The sequence below is a fragment of the Epinephelus moara genome, chromosome 3 (genome assembly GCF_006386435.1).
Source record: "Epinephelus moara isolate mb chromosome 3, YSFRI_EMoa_1.0, whole genome shotgun sequence".
NCBI classification, from domain to species: Eukaryota; Metazoa; Chordata; class Actinopteri; order Perciformes; family Serranidae; genus Epinephelus; species Epinephelus moara.
In genome coordinates this window covers 7339037-7354342 of record NC_065508.1, presented here as the reverse complement: position 1 = coordinate 7354342, position 15306 = coordinate 7339037, and the positions used below count along the sequence as shown (strand labels likewise).

Here is a 15306-nt window from a genome sequence, read left to right as displayed (position 1 = left end):
CTCTGCAGCTTATTTTGGGGAGTGAAAGACCTACACTGCACAATGACTGACAAAAAAAGGGGAACGTTCGACTTACTAAGTATCTCGGTCGACCGAGGAGTCTCTGACTGATGATTCAAATCTTCGACTTTAAGAGTGAAGCCATAATCTCTAGGCTTAATTAACAGCCTAAGTAAAAATCACTAGGACTAGACTGCAACAAGAAGATAACAATATATCAACATCTAATTCTATCAGTAAGATGCCAAATGTAGCTGACATATACTGCAAGTGTGGTTGTATTTTATATTTCTGGCTTCAGTTGAAGCTCTTCTTAGCTTATACACCTTGATAACTACTATTACTAACACCCACAACACCTTACTTAACACCATTTATGTTCCCATAGACGCTGTTATTGTAATATAGTAGTGCAAAAAAATGGTTTTAGGGAACATTAAAGTACACCCAAGTAGGGCATCCACTGTGATGCACTGAGAATTTCAATTGCATACCAAAGGGAGCCACATATGTTGATACTAATCTCTGATTCGTGGAGAAACAAGAAAAATGATTTCATTTGACAGCGATACAGTCTGCAACACTCAGGAAAAAAAGCATCCACAGCTGCTCCTGGCTGAGGTGTATACTGAGAAAAGGTGACCAGAAAGCAATCATGTTCCTTGACTGCAGTGAGTCTGACATCAGCCGACTTAGTGACCTCAACGAGCCCTCACTCTCTCTCCACTGCCACTGGAACATCTGTGTATGTGTATGTGTATGTGTATGTGTATGTGTGTGTGTGTGTGTGTGTGTGTGTGTGTTAGTGTTTGTCAGAGACAGAGAGACAGTTACATAAATATCCCCTCGGTCCAAGCTGTGTGACGTTCTTCCGGCTGTGTGTGACAGAGGTTTCTGATGGGTCAAGCCTCAACACGGTATTTTTAAAGGCATTTTTATGCCATTTCTGCTGCAGGCAACAGCCGACGCTCAGCGTATTGGTGTACAGTCAAAATCTATTTCATTACAGATAAAATAGATTTTTGACTGTACATCAATTACATAAATGACAACATTACTACAGAAAGAAATCAATCATCTAGCGTTCTCACCAACATGCTTTGCTGGGTTGCATCATCACATTTAACTTGTAAAGTCTTGTACCAGCCTAGGGTAGTTACGGTTTCACTGCAGGCCCCTGTGTTGTAAACCAGTGCAGGTGGTTTGACAGATGTTGATCAGACAGACAGTATAAAGGGGCAAGAGAGGTGAAAGCCACTAACACCGAGCACAATACATGCATATAACATAAGGAATAATCTGAATGAATTACGGCTTGTTTTCCATAAGGGCAGACTGCTCTGTAGGCGATGACTGCTGAGGTGACCTGTCCCAAGAGAACATTGCACAGCAGTAGTGCCAAACTGATATCTCAACACTCTTAAACTGATTGCATTGCAACTGAGTGTGTTTTGCCACGCGTCTGGTCCCTGCACATTCGCAAAAGATGCATCACAGGCTTAATACTCATGTATGAGTCCCAGCTGCACTGTTGATTGCAAGCAGTAGCTCGTTGTGAGCTGTCATGGTACTTTCCCATGATGGAAGTGCTCTACTACTACTCGATATGCATCAACGGAGTGACACAGAGGCACAGTAATCACATCTAATCTTTGGGTTATCTGCAGCCTTGTGGGGGCACTTTCTGCACGTACAGTCTCAGAATTGCACATGCATGCGAATACTTCCCACGGCCTGCCTGCTTGTCAAATTTAAAACCTTCCATGTAGAGATTGCTGTACCTGTGTAATGCTATATGGGCTGAAAATTAACCCCTAATGGAGGGAACACGCCTTTGCTGCAGGAGAGGCCAAGTCCTAATTTATACAGGGTGAAACACAATATAGTCCACGTCACAGTGACACAACTGCTCCACTTCCTTGAGCTAACAATTATATTGCACTGCCTAAGTTCTAGTAAACAGCAACTCCCTCAAGGAACTGGCCCACATGGTCTGAAAGCACCTGACTGCCTGCATACCTGCTGGTTATGCTGCATTAAGGACTTCTGCATTCCTGTAATCACATGACTCTGACTTGGTGGAGATGCAACAACGCCCTGAGGTTATTGCGCTCACAGCTACGTTCAAATAGAGGCTCATATCAGCTGGAATCAAGCTGTACATTTTCACTGTCAAAAGAAGTCCAAGTCACAGTGGTTGTAGACAAGAGACAAAGAACTGTTAGTATATATCCTAAAGACGCTAGTTGAAGAAGAGCAGTTAGTGTATATTCTTTAAAAACACCACAGGGATTTTTATGGCTGGAATTCCCTGTAAAGTGTTGAAACAAGCTATATTTATATATAATGTGTTTGTCTTTACACTGTGTGTGTATGTATGCCTGTATTCTCATGACTATGTGTACACTTTGGCTTACTTCTGTGTCACAACTTCTGAATCAGCAACACATGACAGAAAGGGAGTGATGAGAGTAATGAGTGTATGACTGTGTCTTACAAAGAATCACATGAACGCATCATAAGGCTGAACAGGAGTGGCGGAAACTATGTGGAAATTAGAGTGGGAGATCGATTTTGCTTTCAAGGTGAAAAGCAGATTTGCCTCCATAATGCGTAGAATGAATATAAAACTTTTCTTTCCTCTTTCTTCCAGTTAGCAATCAAAGGGACAGAAAGTGTCATATGATAGACGTGATGAACAGATCAACCTTAAAGCAAAGTGATTGCTGTCTGTCAGCACATCCTGCCTCTCTGTCACACCACCTCCTTCCCTGTCATTTCTCTTGTTCTCATCTAAACTGAAAGTAGGCTAATTAGGTGATGTGACTTTTTGGTTTGACTTTCAGGATCCCAACAGACGCTGCTGATTATCTATGGACGTTCGATGCTGCGTGACTTTGTCTGCCCCGTGCTGATAAGAGTTTTGCGATTTACTAAACAAGGTTGAATGTGCACGTTTTATTCATAAATTTACCTTCAAGGCAATGAGCATCCCGTATTCCTTTAGGATGGAAGTTGTCGTCCAAAGCACCTTACCATACTCTGAAGACACACTTACAGAATAGGTCATTGCAGTGAAAACAAATGGACAGAAACGTAAATATGGGGGCAAAAGCTTGGACAAAGATTAGAGGTAAATCCTCACTGGTGTTTACTGTAAACGACAGAACCAAGGTAGGCAGAAACAATGTTCTACAATGCAGCCCTTTCAATAGCGAATGGTCCTAGAGAAGAGATAGGTCTTATCTTAGGAGAAGGTATTCTCAAATTATGGGCTTGTGTTTTCTCTCCTTGCCCCCAATTTCCCTTTGAGTTTTTAAATTGAGGGTCGCACAAAGATCTCTACATTGAAGAGTTCAAATTGCTTTTTGGGCATTCAGTAAGCAGCTCAATTGCTTCATTAACCTAATCAATAAATCAGCATGAAAAGCAGAAAATCAATGCCACTGAACAACAGCTAAATAAACCATCCAGTGAAGTCATTTCTCCTGTTGAAATTTAAAAAAGGTACACCATACCTGCATCTATTTGTGTGAACATTAATACTAGCTAAATAACAAATGTGTTAGGAACCAAAGTACTGTATAACGTGGACTAATTAGAGTATGCAGTGTACCCAACTCCAGACAAACAGCAGAGTCACAATGAAGGAGACTGGATGTGGAATGTACGTAAACTGCATAATAGTTAACATCATTTGTAGAGCAACACAGTCGGCAGTCAGTAGTATGCGTTGCACTTTATCTTTGCGCCGTTTGTGAGGTGCTGCTGCCCACAGTATCATGTATCAGCATTAGCTGTGAAACTGGAAACTGATCAGCAACAAACGTGATGATTATTGTGATACTGGAAAGAGTTGAAGCTGCAGAAACGCGTCAAAAAAATAATGACTTAACATTCAATTTACTTGGCAAGTTCTCTGTTTGTCATGTGTTGATTGGTCATCATATCATATGCCAGTTTACTACAGTCTAGAATGGCCAACAGCCAGACAATAATCGACAACAAAGAACTATAAACCCAGAGCATCGCAATAACCGGCAGTGTGTGTAACACAGGCAGTGCTTGAACTGATGTCTTCACAAAGTAAGAGGACAAGCAGGCCTAACTAGATGTTAAGCTGATATACAAGCACTCACCAGCATGCTACTGTGTGTGTGTGATGTGTGTGCAGCTTTTACGTAAAACTATATCTTTACCATGACCCTGCAGTTCTGAGAAGCCCGAGTGTGGCCACTTAAAATAGCCCTGATAGGAACCTGATGACAGCCGCTGTCTTTACAGAACCCTGGCAGGCTTGTAGCATTCACACACACGCACACAAGCACACGCACGCACACAGACAGAAGAGAGCAGCCTTGGAATGCAGAGCTATAATATACAGCATATATATGAATCCATGACACTAACATGCTTTGAGTATGCACAAGTCATAAAAGTACTGAGTGTGAGGCAAGCAGACACACACACACACGCCTATCTGCTCTTATCCAACTCTTTATGCCAGTGACTGAGAACGCAGCCATGTGATCGTCCCACAAACATGACAGCCTGAGATTGATGAAAGCCTCACATGACACCCTGGGTTATGAAAGCACGCAGTGGAGGACGGACACCACGCCAATCAGGAACCTGAAACACTACTTTTCCTGTAATCTGTCAAGGAAAAAGCATCACTATGAATAAACCTGATGTGGTGTATCACCTTTCTCTCTCAAATATAATCTAGTAGAATCTAATCCATATTTTAAATTCACCACAAGGTTTTAGCTTTTTTTCCAGAGTAATACACATTTCATACCAACTCCAAATTGCAATGTGAGTCAGGTAAAATCTATTGGCTGGCTTATGAAATAACATGTTTTCACAGTTTCTCATTTAGAAAGACTGTGATATGGGTCTAACAAGCTATACATAAAACTGCAAAGTAAAATGTTCATCCTAACAGCACAATGCTTAGTCAATCACTATCACCTCATTTGTATAAAATCACAAAAGAAATACTTCACTTTAGCCCTTTTTAAACTCATCTGATTTGGGTTTTGAGGGTTTATAAAATGGTGTGTGAAAACAAAAAAACATCGGCCCACACCCATCCCATCCTCTCTCTTACTGACACACACACACACACACCCTCGTATCTCAGCACAAACACAGCTATATTGAGTTGTATGGCGCAGGTCAAGAGGGAAGTTTCCTCAGCAGGCAGCGGTGGCAGGGGGCAGCCAGGAAAAGCAGTCTGGCTGTGGGTGGGGAGGACAAAGCTATTGGCTGGCGGTCAAGCCTCTGACTGGCTACAGGATGAGCCAGGAGCTCTCAGTGTAATGTACAGTATGCTGTCCCTGGTCAGGTGCTGCAGCCAGGGAAACCGGAGAGGCTTTTTAGGCTTTCCTCCGAGGGTCAGCCAACCTGCTGCCCTCTGTGGTATTCTGGAGGGCACAGTGCTGTGCTGTGACAGAGCTTTGGTGATGCATTATGCAGGTCAACGGGGTTGCACAACAGCAAAACTTTTTTTATTCATCACATGTGAGGCTTTTGCTAGCATAGAACCCAGTTAGATCTCTGATGGTTTTATGGTGGACAACACTTGTTGGGCTTTTTGGGTTGTTGTTATTTGGATGTTAAATAAATGATCCATCAATTTTAGATAGCAAAATATACTAAAAGTAATTCAAAATGCACTCAAGAAATATATGCAACTCTCACAGCTCAGGGGCTGCAAAGTATTACAAAGTGTGCTGTACAAATTAGTGGTTTCCTGATTCCCTGATGTGAAGTTTATCATTTTCATCATCCTGAACACACACACTCTCTGACCTCTTAGTGACAAGTTAAGGCTCATGTAAGTATTTGGCTGTGGAAGGTTTTTGTTGAGGTGAAACATATGGGAGCTCTACTTGTTTTATCATTTTCATCAGGGACAGCATTATTCTGGGAGAGCCAGAGGTGTTGACGTGAGTGTTTTCAAAGTCTTACTTGAGATGGTTTGTAACACCGTACCCAGCCAGCTCAATTCATAATATCTGCTCTCTTACAGAAGCAGTCCTGAGTGCAAATAAATACAAGCTGCAGTTTTTAAAACATTCATGAGTACTGTGAAAGTCATTCATCACCACAGTCCACGTCTTACCTCATCCTTTCCTCTCATCTGTCCATCGTCAAACTTTGCCTGCTAAATTCCTGACCACCCAAACTCTCCTCTCTGCTTTCTATTATATTCCCATCTCCCATCTTCTATTCTTTTCTTCGACCTGGATGTACTCAACCTTTCCCATCTTTTTACAGTCTATCAGACACATACACTTTTAAAACAAACCCTCTCATTCCCCACAATCCCTCATCTCTTCAACTATGTTTTCTAGCCTTTTCCTGCTACCAGCCAAGTGTCCTCACCATCCATCTCTCCTTCTCCTTGCCTTTGTCTTCACACAGTTCTGCCCTCTCCCGAGCAATTCATCCCTGATGAATGGGGAACTCATGCCAGAAGTATGAAGAGCACAGCTGACCACTGAGTTAACAGAAATGCCTGCTGCCTGCCTCTTTGCTCTAGGATTGAAGCCAGCCAGCCAACCACACACACACAGCATTTATATCAGTGGGCGCAGGGCACCTTTATGACCATGGAACGTGCACTGGAACAAACGTGGGCCAAAGTGCAAGTAGCACCACGAGGAGGTGAGCTTTCAGGTCCTTCGGTAAATATATCCACCACAGGTGACGGGCCCGGGGCAACATTTTCCAATGCAAGTGTATTTAAAACTTAAAAAGGGCACTTTCCCCTTGGTGGCAGACTTGACCCTGACCCAGAATGTGTGTAGGAACATACACGGGGAAACTGCAAATCAACTCAGGGAGTATAGAGTATCCTACTCGCCAGCTCAATGATGCGTTACTGCAGTCAGATTGAATTCAGCCTTAGGACACTGCAATAGCAAGTATTTGCGCTGCTTATAGTGACATTACACGTCACACTTCACCTGCACAGACTGCCATTATGAACTTAAAAACAATTATGGGCAATTATTCTTCCACTAGATGCAATATATTTTAGAACCAGCAGTGCCATCTGCTAAGGATGCACAATAACTTGGTAAGTTTATCAGTGTTGGACAATGGCTGGTTTACAACATGCCTAATGCAACAATAATCGTGCATTTCTTTAAAACAGGCATAACATGAGAGGTTTAAGGCTAGAAATCAACGATGGTGTTCTGTCTTCTGCATTTGAAATTGAAGCAACTCCCACTCATCTGCTTTGTAGATGTAGACTGCAACTAGTGCAGTGATAAGTACAAAAATATGAATATATTATCTTGCATTTGTTCTAAGCATCACTGGCATTAAGGAGAAATATGGAGGTATTTGTCTAGTTTACACCAGTGCAGTGTTTCGTACAATATCAGGACTTAATATCTTTCGTTTGAGCTGGGCATCACCGGTGTAAATCAGACATGTGACTTGTATATTTCCGTAAAACGATACACCATATTGGTCGCTTTGAACACAACTGATTGCAGATTTTATTTAACATTCTTCATCCTCACACTATAGTATGTTTATAAAGGCTGCAGCCCGGTTTGCAGTGGATCTGTCTGTCATCAATGACCGACTGGGATGATCACATGTGCTCCAACACAGAGCACACTGTGTCCTCCTCTGCTGTCTGACGGCACTGACGATGAGTACAGTACCGTCGCAGGACTGAGAGGCAAGCCAGCTGTACTTTGTTCCAAGTTATCAGGGGAATAGCTCACGATAAGCGACAAAAGAGCATGGCTGTACTGCCTCGGCTGCCTCCTTGTTGTCTTAATACCACGCAGGCTTAACTGCAAAGAAACACAAAGGGGGGACACTGGGGAGACAAAGGGGAAAGGAGGACATTGCAACTTCTAAACGACGATAGCGATAAACCACGCTTCAGGAAGAGAGGACGCCGTTATAATTAACTTATTAACACTTTATTAATTACAGCAAAGGAGCTGTAATAATTGTGTAAAGGCGGAAAAAGTGCTAGCCAGTGAGGCAAGTCGAGTCCCAACAGGAGACAACGCGGCGTGCAGCAGCCCCGCTAGCGTCTGGTAGCTAGCATTAGCATGTTAGCTAACCTCACCAACAACAGGCACAACCGTTGACTGTCCCCACACTTTGCTCCAACCATTCCACATTCACAGAACTACACGGCGTTAATTCGTGAAGTGGCTGCGAGTCCAGAATATTCACCACGTCAACAACTCTGTCATGCTCCCAGACAGCGGAGCGAAAGTCGTAAATAACGTTAATGTACAATCTTACACACACAAACCAGACACACAGCGTACACACACACACACAAACAAACAAAATAGCTACCTGAAAGCGGGGTCCTCTTTGCTACATCTCGGGGGCGGCGAAGAAAACGCATTTCTCTTGTTGAAAAGTTTCTGGAAGAGAGTCGGAGGCATTTTGTACCAAATTAAATTCGGTACAGAAGGTCTCTTTTTCTTTTCAAATCCGAGAGCAAATCTTGTTCCTTGTAACTGTCTCCATGGGTGTCACAGTCATATGACAGGCATTAGTCACGGGAGCTGCTTGGTAACCCACTACATTTTTCTGATTGGCTCACCGGGCCCTGCTGCTACTACAAATTATCTGATTGGCTGGTATTTTTGGCCCGGTACCACGTGGTCAGTGGATTCGCTGTGTTGATGTTTTGTCGGGAATCGTGACAGCATGTAATTTATGCACAGAAATCATACAAGTGCGTCTGCTGGGATGATTAAAACACACGGCCGAAGATCCTTAAAACACACGCATGAGAAGTGAGTTAAGTGCAGAAGCAAGAATTGTGCAAAACAAACACACAGTAGTATCCAGAAATAATTATTTATTTAAGCTATGAAACCTACTGTACATTAATTTATTTTGCACATTTACTTTGACTTTTTTGTAGAAATACATTTTACTCACACATACAGAAAACAGCAAAGTAAAACAAACTTACATCTTAACTTTTATCTTACATTAAACACTTAGATTAGGGGCGTGTGGCATTGACACATATGCTGAAAGTAAATACAAATACAGAGAAACACACACAACATATATATTCCACACAAAAAAAATGAAAAACAATTATTGTTAGAAGAGAAAAGATGGCTATGTAAGAGGATACAGCTCTGACATCTAGTGGCCATTTTGCACCACACACTTGTTGGACAGCACGTAGTCATGCAACATTTAAAAAGGACATCAGGTCCTGGTTTCACTGCTAGTACGTTGAATTAATACATTAAAAAGTGCATTTTTGTAGCCAGATGTACTTGAGCAACAGTTTAATACAGTAGGTTCTGCAATAAAAATAAAGGCTAAGATGCAATGGAGGTTGAAGGGTCACTTACACTATATCTGCACCATCAGTCTATACATCTGTCAGTGTGTGGCATCTCTTTGAATTCCCTGTATATTTTTAAGTGCATCACATTTCATTTCGACATTTAGCCTCACACACTTCTGAGTCGTGACACCTTGTTTTGAAGTACTCAGATTAATCTTTTACAGGATATTTTACATACAAATCTCTTTGATTACGGGAGAAAGCCCAGATCTTTGCCCCTGCAGGCTAATCTGTGTACCCAGGAGCTACGAGAGGAAACAAAGGAGCACTTTTAAGTTTGACACACCTGTCCCTCATCCCCTTAAAGAACGCATCCCTGTCACTTTCATTGATAAAGTCAAAGAACTTGGCTTCCCCCGGGCTATTCTTTACAGGCCTTTTCAGCGTCACCATTTGTTGTAATTCCTCTTCCTTAGAACTGAGCTCACCCGTTCTGGGTGTGCCTGTGTCTGGCTTCATGTGCTCAGTCGGGCTGGATGTTTTGGCCGGCTCACTGGAGCTGTGAATGGTTAATTTGGTGACTGGGGTGAGTTTTGCTTTAAAGGTCTCAGCAATGATGGGGCTTTTGAACCACACCTTCTTTTTGTACACAATGGGCTTTCTGTTGGTGAGCTGAGGGAGCAAAATTATAATTGACAATGAACATCGTCCCTCTTACTTTGATTATTTTAATTAAATGGTGTACATCATATTTTGGATGGAGTAGATAACCAGGGTTTCTTACTTTGGATGGGGTTTTCAACTTGAAGGCCGTCTCTGCAGAATGAAAAACAAAATCATTATATTACGTTATTATTTGGAGCATTTGGTCATTGTGCAATCCGATTAAGATACATGTCTCACTCTGTGATTCTTTACCTGATTTAAATGAGTCTGTATATATTTTGTTCTCAGCTTCAGGTACTCTGTTTTTGCTTCAAAGAGAAAAGACAGTGATTGAACAAGTTTGGTCATAAACAGTAAATGCTGGTTAGTAAATCTTTCTGTGTTAGTGGCATGATTCCAACTGAGCACTGAAGACAGATTAGGAATCGACTCCACTAAATGGTGCATGTTGAGTGACTTTGCCAAGAAGAAATTGACAAACTTACTTGATGTCACAGTTCTTCTCAGGGATAATGGTAGAGGAATCTGCAGACAAAGGTTTAGTTCTTATCAGACGACTGCAGGCTGTTTAAATTAGGCTACATACTAATGCTTAATATTCATGAGTTTAAAATTTGAATCCCATCAGACTACCAAGATCATACCTTAAGTTACTACAGAAATTAAAACCTTGAAATCATTTTAACACTTCAATTAGTTATTGGCTGAAGGGGCAATATATTCACATTATATCGATATGGTGATGTGAGACTAGATATTGTCTTAGGTTATGGATATTGTTATACTCTAAGTACTGTCTTTTCCTGGTTTTAAAGGCTGCATTACAGTAAAGTGATGTGATTTTCTGAACTTCACAGACTGTTCTAGCTGTTCAATAATTTGCCTTTACACACTTAGTCAATATATCCACACTACAGATGATTATTTATCAAAAATATTTTATGAAAGCACCAATAGTCAACCCTAGAATATCGTTGCAGCATTGATATCAAGGTATGTGGTCAAATATATTGTGATATTTGATTCTGTCCATGTTATGCAGACCTAATTAGCGGGGGTCTAATTATCAGTGCACTAGCCAAATAAAATACCTTCTCTGCTGTGTGTGGGATTTACCAGTGATGTTAGAGAGGTTGGGCGGCTGATGCATGTGGATGCTCTGAGCATGGCTCACATCCAACAATGTGGAGTTTTTGATGTGAAGATGGAGATCCAGCAGCTCCTCCTTAATCGGGAAAGTCAATGTTTCCACTGAGGAGAGGAGTGAAGAGAGGAGAGATTAAAAACTAGAACAGAATAACCTTACCTTCTGGTATGTAAGGTTACATATGGATAATCAGAAATGGACACACACCATTGCTCTCCCTTCTAAAGATCTCAGGGGATGGAAGACTGCTGGAAGTTGTCGAGGCAGAGTAGCAGTCTTCCTCATCTTCATCCTCAGAGCTGAAAGTTGTGTCCGACTCCATGCTAGAAGACGTGATGCTCTCCAGAGTCACAGTCAAGTTTTGCTCTTTTCCTTTAACTGGCATTTCACCACCTTTAAAAGCCTCTGGCTCCTCAGGAGTCGGGGGACCTGCTGGTGACACTCGGTGGCCAGATTTTTTATTAGCTGGCGCAGCAGGCAACACGGCTTTGTCTCTGGGGTTTTCAGTCAATGCAGGGCCGCTCAAGTGTAACACAGAGTTGCAGTGGACAGGCTTAGTGCTTGTCTGTGCGTAAAAGATAAAAATTGAAAATGAGGAGAGAGTAAAAAAGTTTGAGAAACCTTGAAAGAAGCTGAAATGAAAATTGTAGATTTTCAGAAATATGAGATGAACTGTGTGAACTGAGAGGGTTGTTTAAAGCAAACAAACCAGGCCCCCTACCTCATACTACGCCCTTTATCCTTCCCATGTAGAGAACATAGTTTAGATAGGTAGATAGATACTCACCAACATTGAGTTGGTTGGTTTGACAGTGGGGACATTCATCTTCTCCACCTCAGGTTCCTCTGGAAATGCTTCATAATGCCTGCTGGGAAGAACTCTCCTGAACTCTAAAACAAGGTTAACATAGTTAAATAAAATCAATCTAAAACTAAAACTATGTGTGAAATAAAAAAAAAAGTTAAATAAAAATAAAAACTACACTCAAGAAAAAAATGCAAACCAACTGAAACAATAGTGTACTTAAAAAGCGCACTACAATAAAATAAAATTAAAAAAATATATACAGAAAATAAATTTTGTTTTAGTCTTTGTCAGTTTGTTCAAATTGGCACGAGGAGGCAAACTTGCATGTTTATTGAGATTGAGTGAGATATCTGCATGACTGTGAGTCAATTGGCTTCACAAAGTGTTGTTTGTATGGTAATACCCATCTGAAACTTCCTCAATTTTGCCCTTGACAAATAGGCCTACCACCTATATTATAAACTTAAAAAACCCCACTTAATTTAATACTAAAACCAATAAAAATTAAACTGTAAAAACTAAAATTACATTAGCAAACCAACTGAGATAAACTGAAAACAAACATTAAAAACAAAATAAAAAGTAATGAAAAATACTAAACTATAACAACTTTGCCTGCAGGTTTTTTAAGGTAGGCTAAATACTGTAGATAGTACCAAGATGCAGCAAGGCTAATTAATTTACCTACATTGACTAGTCCAAATACATTTCTCCTAATGCACTGATACAATATAAACAGAATTAAGTAGGGTAGTCAAAAACTAAATTGAGAAACAAATGAATTTTGACAAACAAAGTAATATTTAGCCCACAGTCTATTAATTTTACAATGAAATACCTTAGTAACTGAGCAAAGGACAGGAGACTAAACAGGAAACTAAACTGATTAGTGGGCTAGTAAGTTAGGCTCAATAGTTCGCCAATATACCGTGGGAAAATATTTTTATAGAGAAAATATCATTGTCAGTGCCATTTATAGCTACAGTGTTTTCCCCTTACTTTCTCTGGTGCTCAGTGCTGGTTTCACTGGTGTATCTCTTTTGTTAGGTAATCCAATGTGACGACTGACTCTTACTCGGGTCTTGTGTGGACGCATTGCGGAATGAAATTAATGTCCAAAATGCGGTACGAAACAGACGCTATCCTGTGTTACACTAGAGGAACTGTTGCTAACACTTTATCCTAAATGTACAGGGCCTAATGTTATATTGTAAAGACTAAAGGAGCGACGGTGGATGCTAAAGACACTGAAACTTTTCCACTGAGCTCTCCGTGTGTCGCCTAGCAACGAGCACACCTGTGGAGTCAATCAGCTGATGACGATTCCAATAACGGAAAGTATAAGTGACAACAGTTGGCGCATATCAGAAGTGGAAATAGTTGTATTAATAACAAGATATATAAGAAAGTACCTATACATTTACTCAAGTAGGTCTATTGAAGTACAGTTTGAGACCCGGATGGCTGTAATACTTTCTATCTCAGCACCAACTTGCTGAATATTTACGTTAGGGCTCTCAAATTTTGGCCCAAAGTAACCGTATTTGTCGAGTACAAATAGCAGCTTTTAAAACTTATCCAACTATATCATATAAGTCATTAATTTATGTCAAATACAAGGAGTTTCATTGTTACAGCTGAACCCCATTACTGAGGTAAGCTGTAACAATAAGAGTGAAGAATTCAAAATTACACAGTTACAAAAAATACACATAAATAGCCTATAAAATACAAACACACTGAAAACTTTATGACTGCTGTGAACACAGGGCAGCTGCATTGATCATCTGTCGTTGATGTTTTGTATTTATTTATTTCTATTCATTTTTTGCAGCATCTTCTCAATGCCACACAGCAGATAGAGTATTATTTGGGGAGAGACCTTACTGTCTTTCCCTGCCTCAAGCACACCCCTATCAGGTTCCTTTTCACCACCTACTGTGGCATGCTGAGAAGAGGAGTAAGATAGATGGAGAAAATGTTTTTAGCTGTCATTGTAACACTTTCATAAAATGAGTCACAACCATCCCTGCCTCTTTCAGCCAGTGTTTAGTTGCTGTAGCAGCATGGTGGTTTGAAATGATCAAAGATGAAATGCCTCATATTTTAACTAAGAGACTACTCTCTAATATAATATACATAATTCTAATTTCAACAGTATCAGTACTGATCAAAATATAGATTTGCTCCAGAAAGTATACTAAGTATACTACTTTCCTGCTTGAAAATCAGTAATTTGGCTGTAAAACCTACCTTTTTACACCGCAATGAAATTTCACATGCAAGGTCAGGAAGAAAGGGGTCATAGGTCATCCGGTCTTGGTGAAAGTGGTGCTGTTACAACCATCCCCTGTCTTTTACTTGAGTATTTCCATTTTATTTTATATTTCTACTCCAGAAGGAAATATTGCATATTTTACTCCACTGCATGTATTTGACAGCTTGAGCTGTTTTTCAAAATAACCCTTCACATAAAAACATATAATAAAATACAATACATAGCTTACACTGCTTATGCGCTATAGGATTGATTTCAAAATTCTGCTGTTTGCTTTCAAGTGCCTTAAAGGCTTGGCACCCATCTACCTCTCCAACCTGCTAGAACCCTATGTCCCTCTAAGGTCCCTCAGGTCCTCCGATCAGCTTCTCCTAGCTGTCCCTAAATCCAGGCTGAAGCTCAGGGGAAATCAAGCTTTCGCAGTGGCAGCTCCAAAACTTTGGAACGAGCTGCCTCTGCACAGTGGCAGCTCCAAAACTTTGGAACGAGCTGCCTCTGCATGTTAGGCAAGCCCCCACTCTGCAGATGTTTAAATCACGCCTCAAGACACATTTTTATTCTTTGGCTTTTTCAAGCACAGCCTGAGTGACTGGTGTTCTTCATGTGACGCTGTGTATGTTTCTTATTTATGAGTTGTGATTGTGCGTTGTTACCTGTTTTTTCTTTTACTTGTAAAACACTTTGGTCTCAGCTCTGTTGTTTTAAATGTGCTATATAAATAAATTGGTATGGTATGGTATGGTATGGTATGGTTACACGAGTTGTTCCCAATCTTTTTACTAGGTGGCCCAATACCAAAAAGCTTCTTATCGTTTGAAGTTCCTTGTAAGACTTATTTCTCTCTCTAAACTTCTCAAATGGTTTCTTTTATATAGCATGGTTGTTTTGAAGCATAAGAGTTAAAAACATTTCACAAAAGAGCACAGATTAAAGAATGTTACAATATATAAAAACAAAAACTGTGTCTTCTTTTGTTCTCTCTCATTTCACTCAGATTTATTTTGTGAGCTTTTAATCCCCATGTTGGGAACCAATGGACTAAACACCCACCTGTAATGCTACTTATGCACCAGTATTAACAATCTAATGATTTA

The 15306-nt window shown here is 40.6% G+C and overlaps 1 protein-coding gene across 2 annotated transcripts in view; it reads right to left on the bottom strand.

The window, feature by feature from the left end:
- The window catches only part of fnip1 (folliculin interacting protein 1), a 43136-nt gene extending 34607 nt beyond the window's left edge, over nt 1-8529 (bottom strand). For both annotated transcript variants that reach the window (XM_050041491.1, XM_050041493.1), the window contains exon 1: nt 8350-8529. In XM_050041491.1, the coding sequence (XP_049897448.1) occupies nt 8350-8441 (92 nt within the window). In that variant the 5' untranslated portion in view covers nt 8442-8529. The remainder of the gene's footprint in view (nt 1-8349) is intronic.
- Between the last annotated feature and the right edge of the window lie 6777 nt (nt 8530-15306).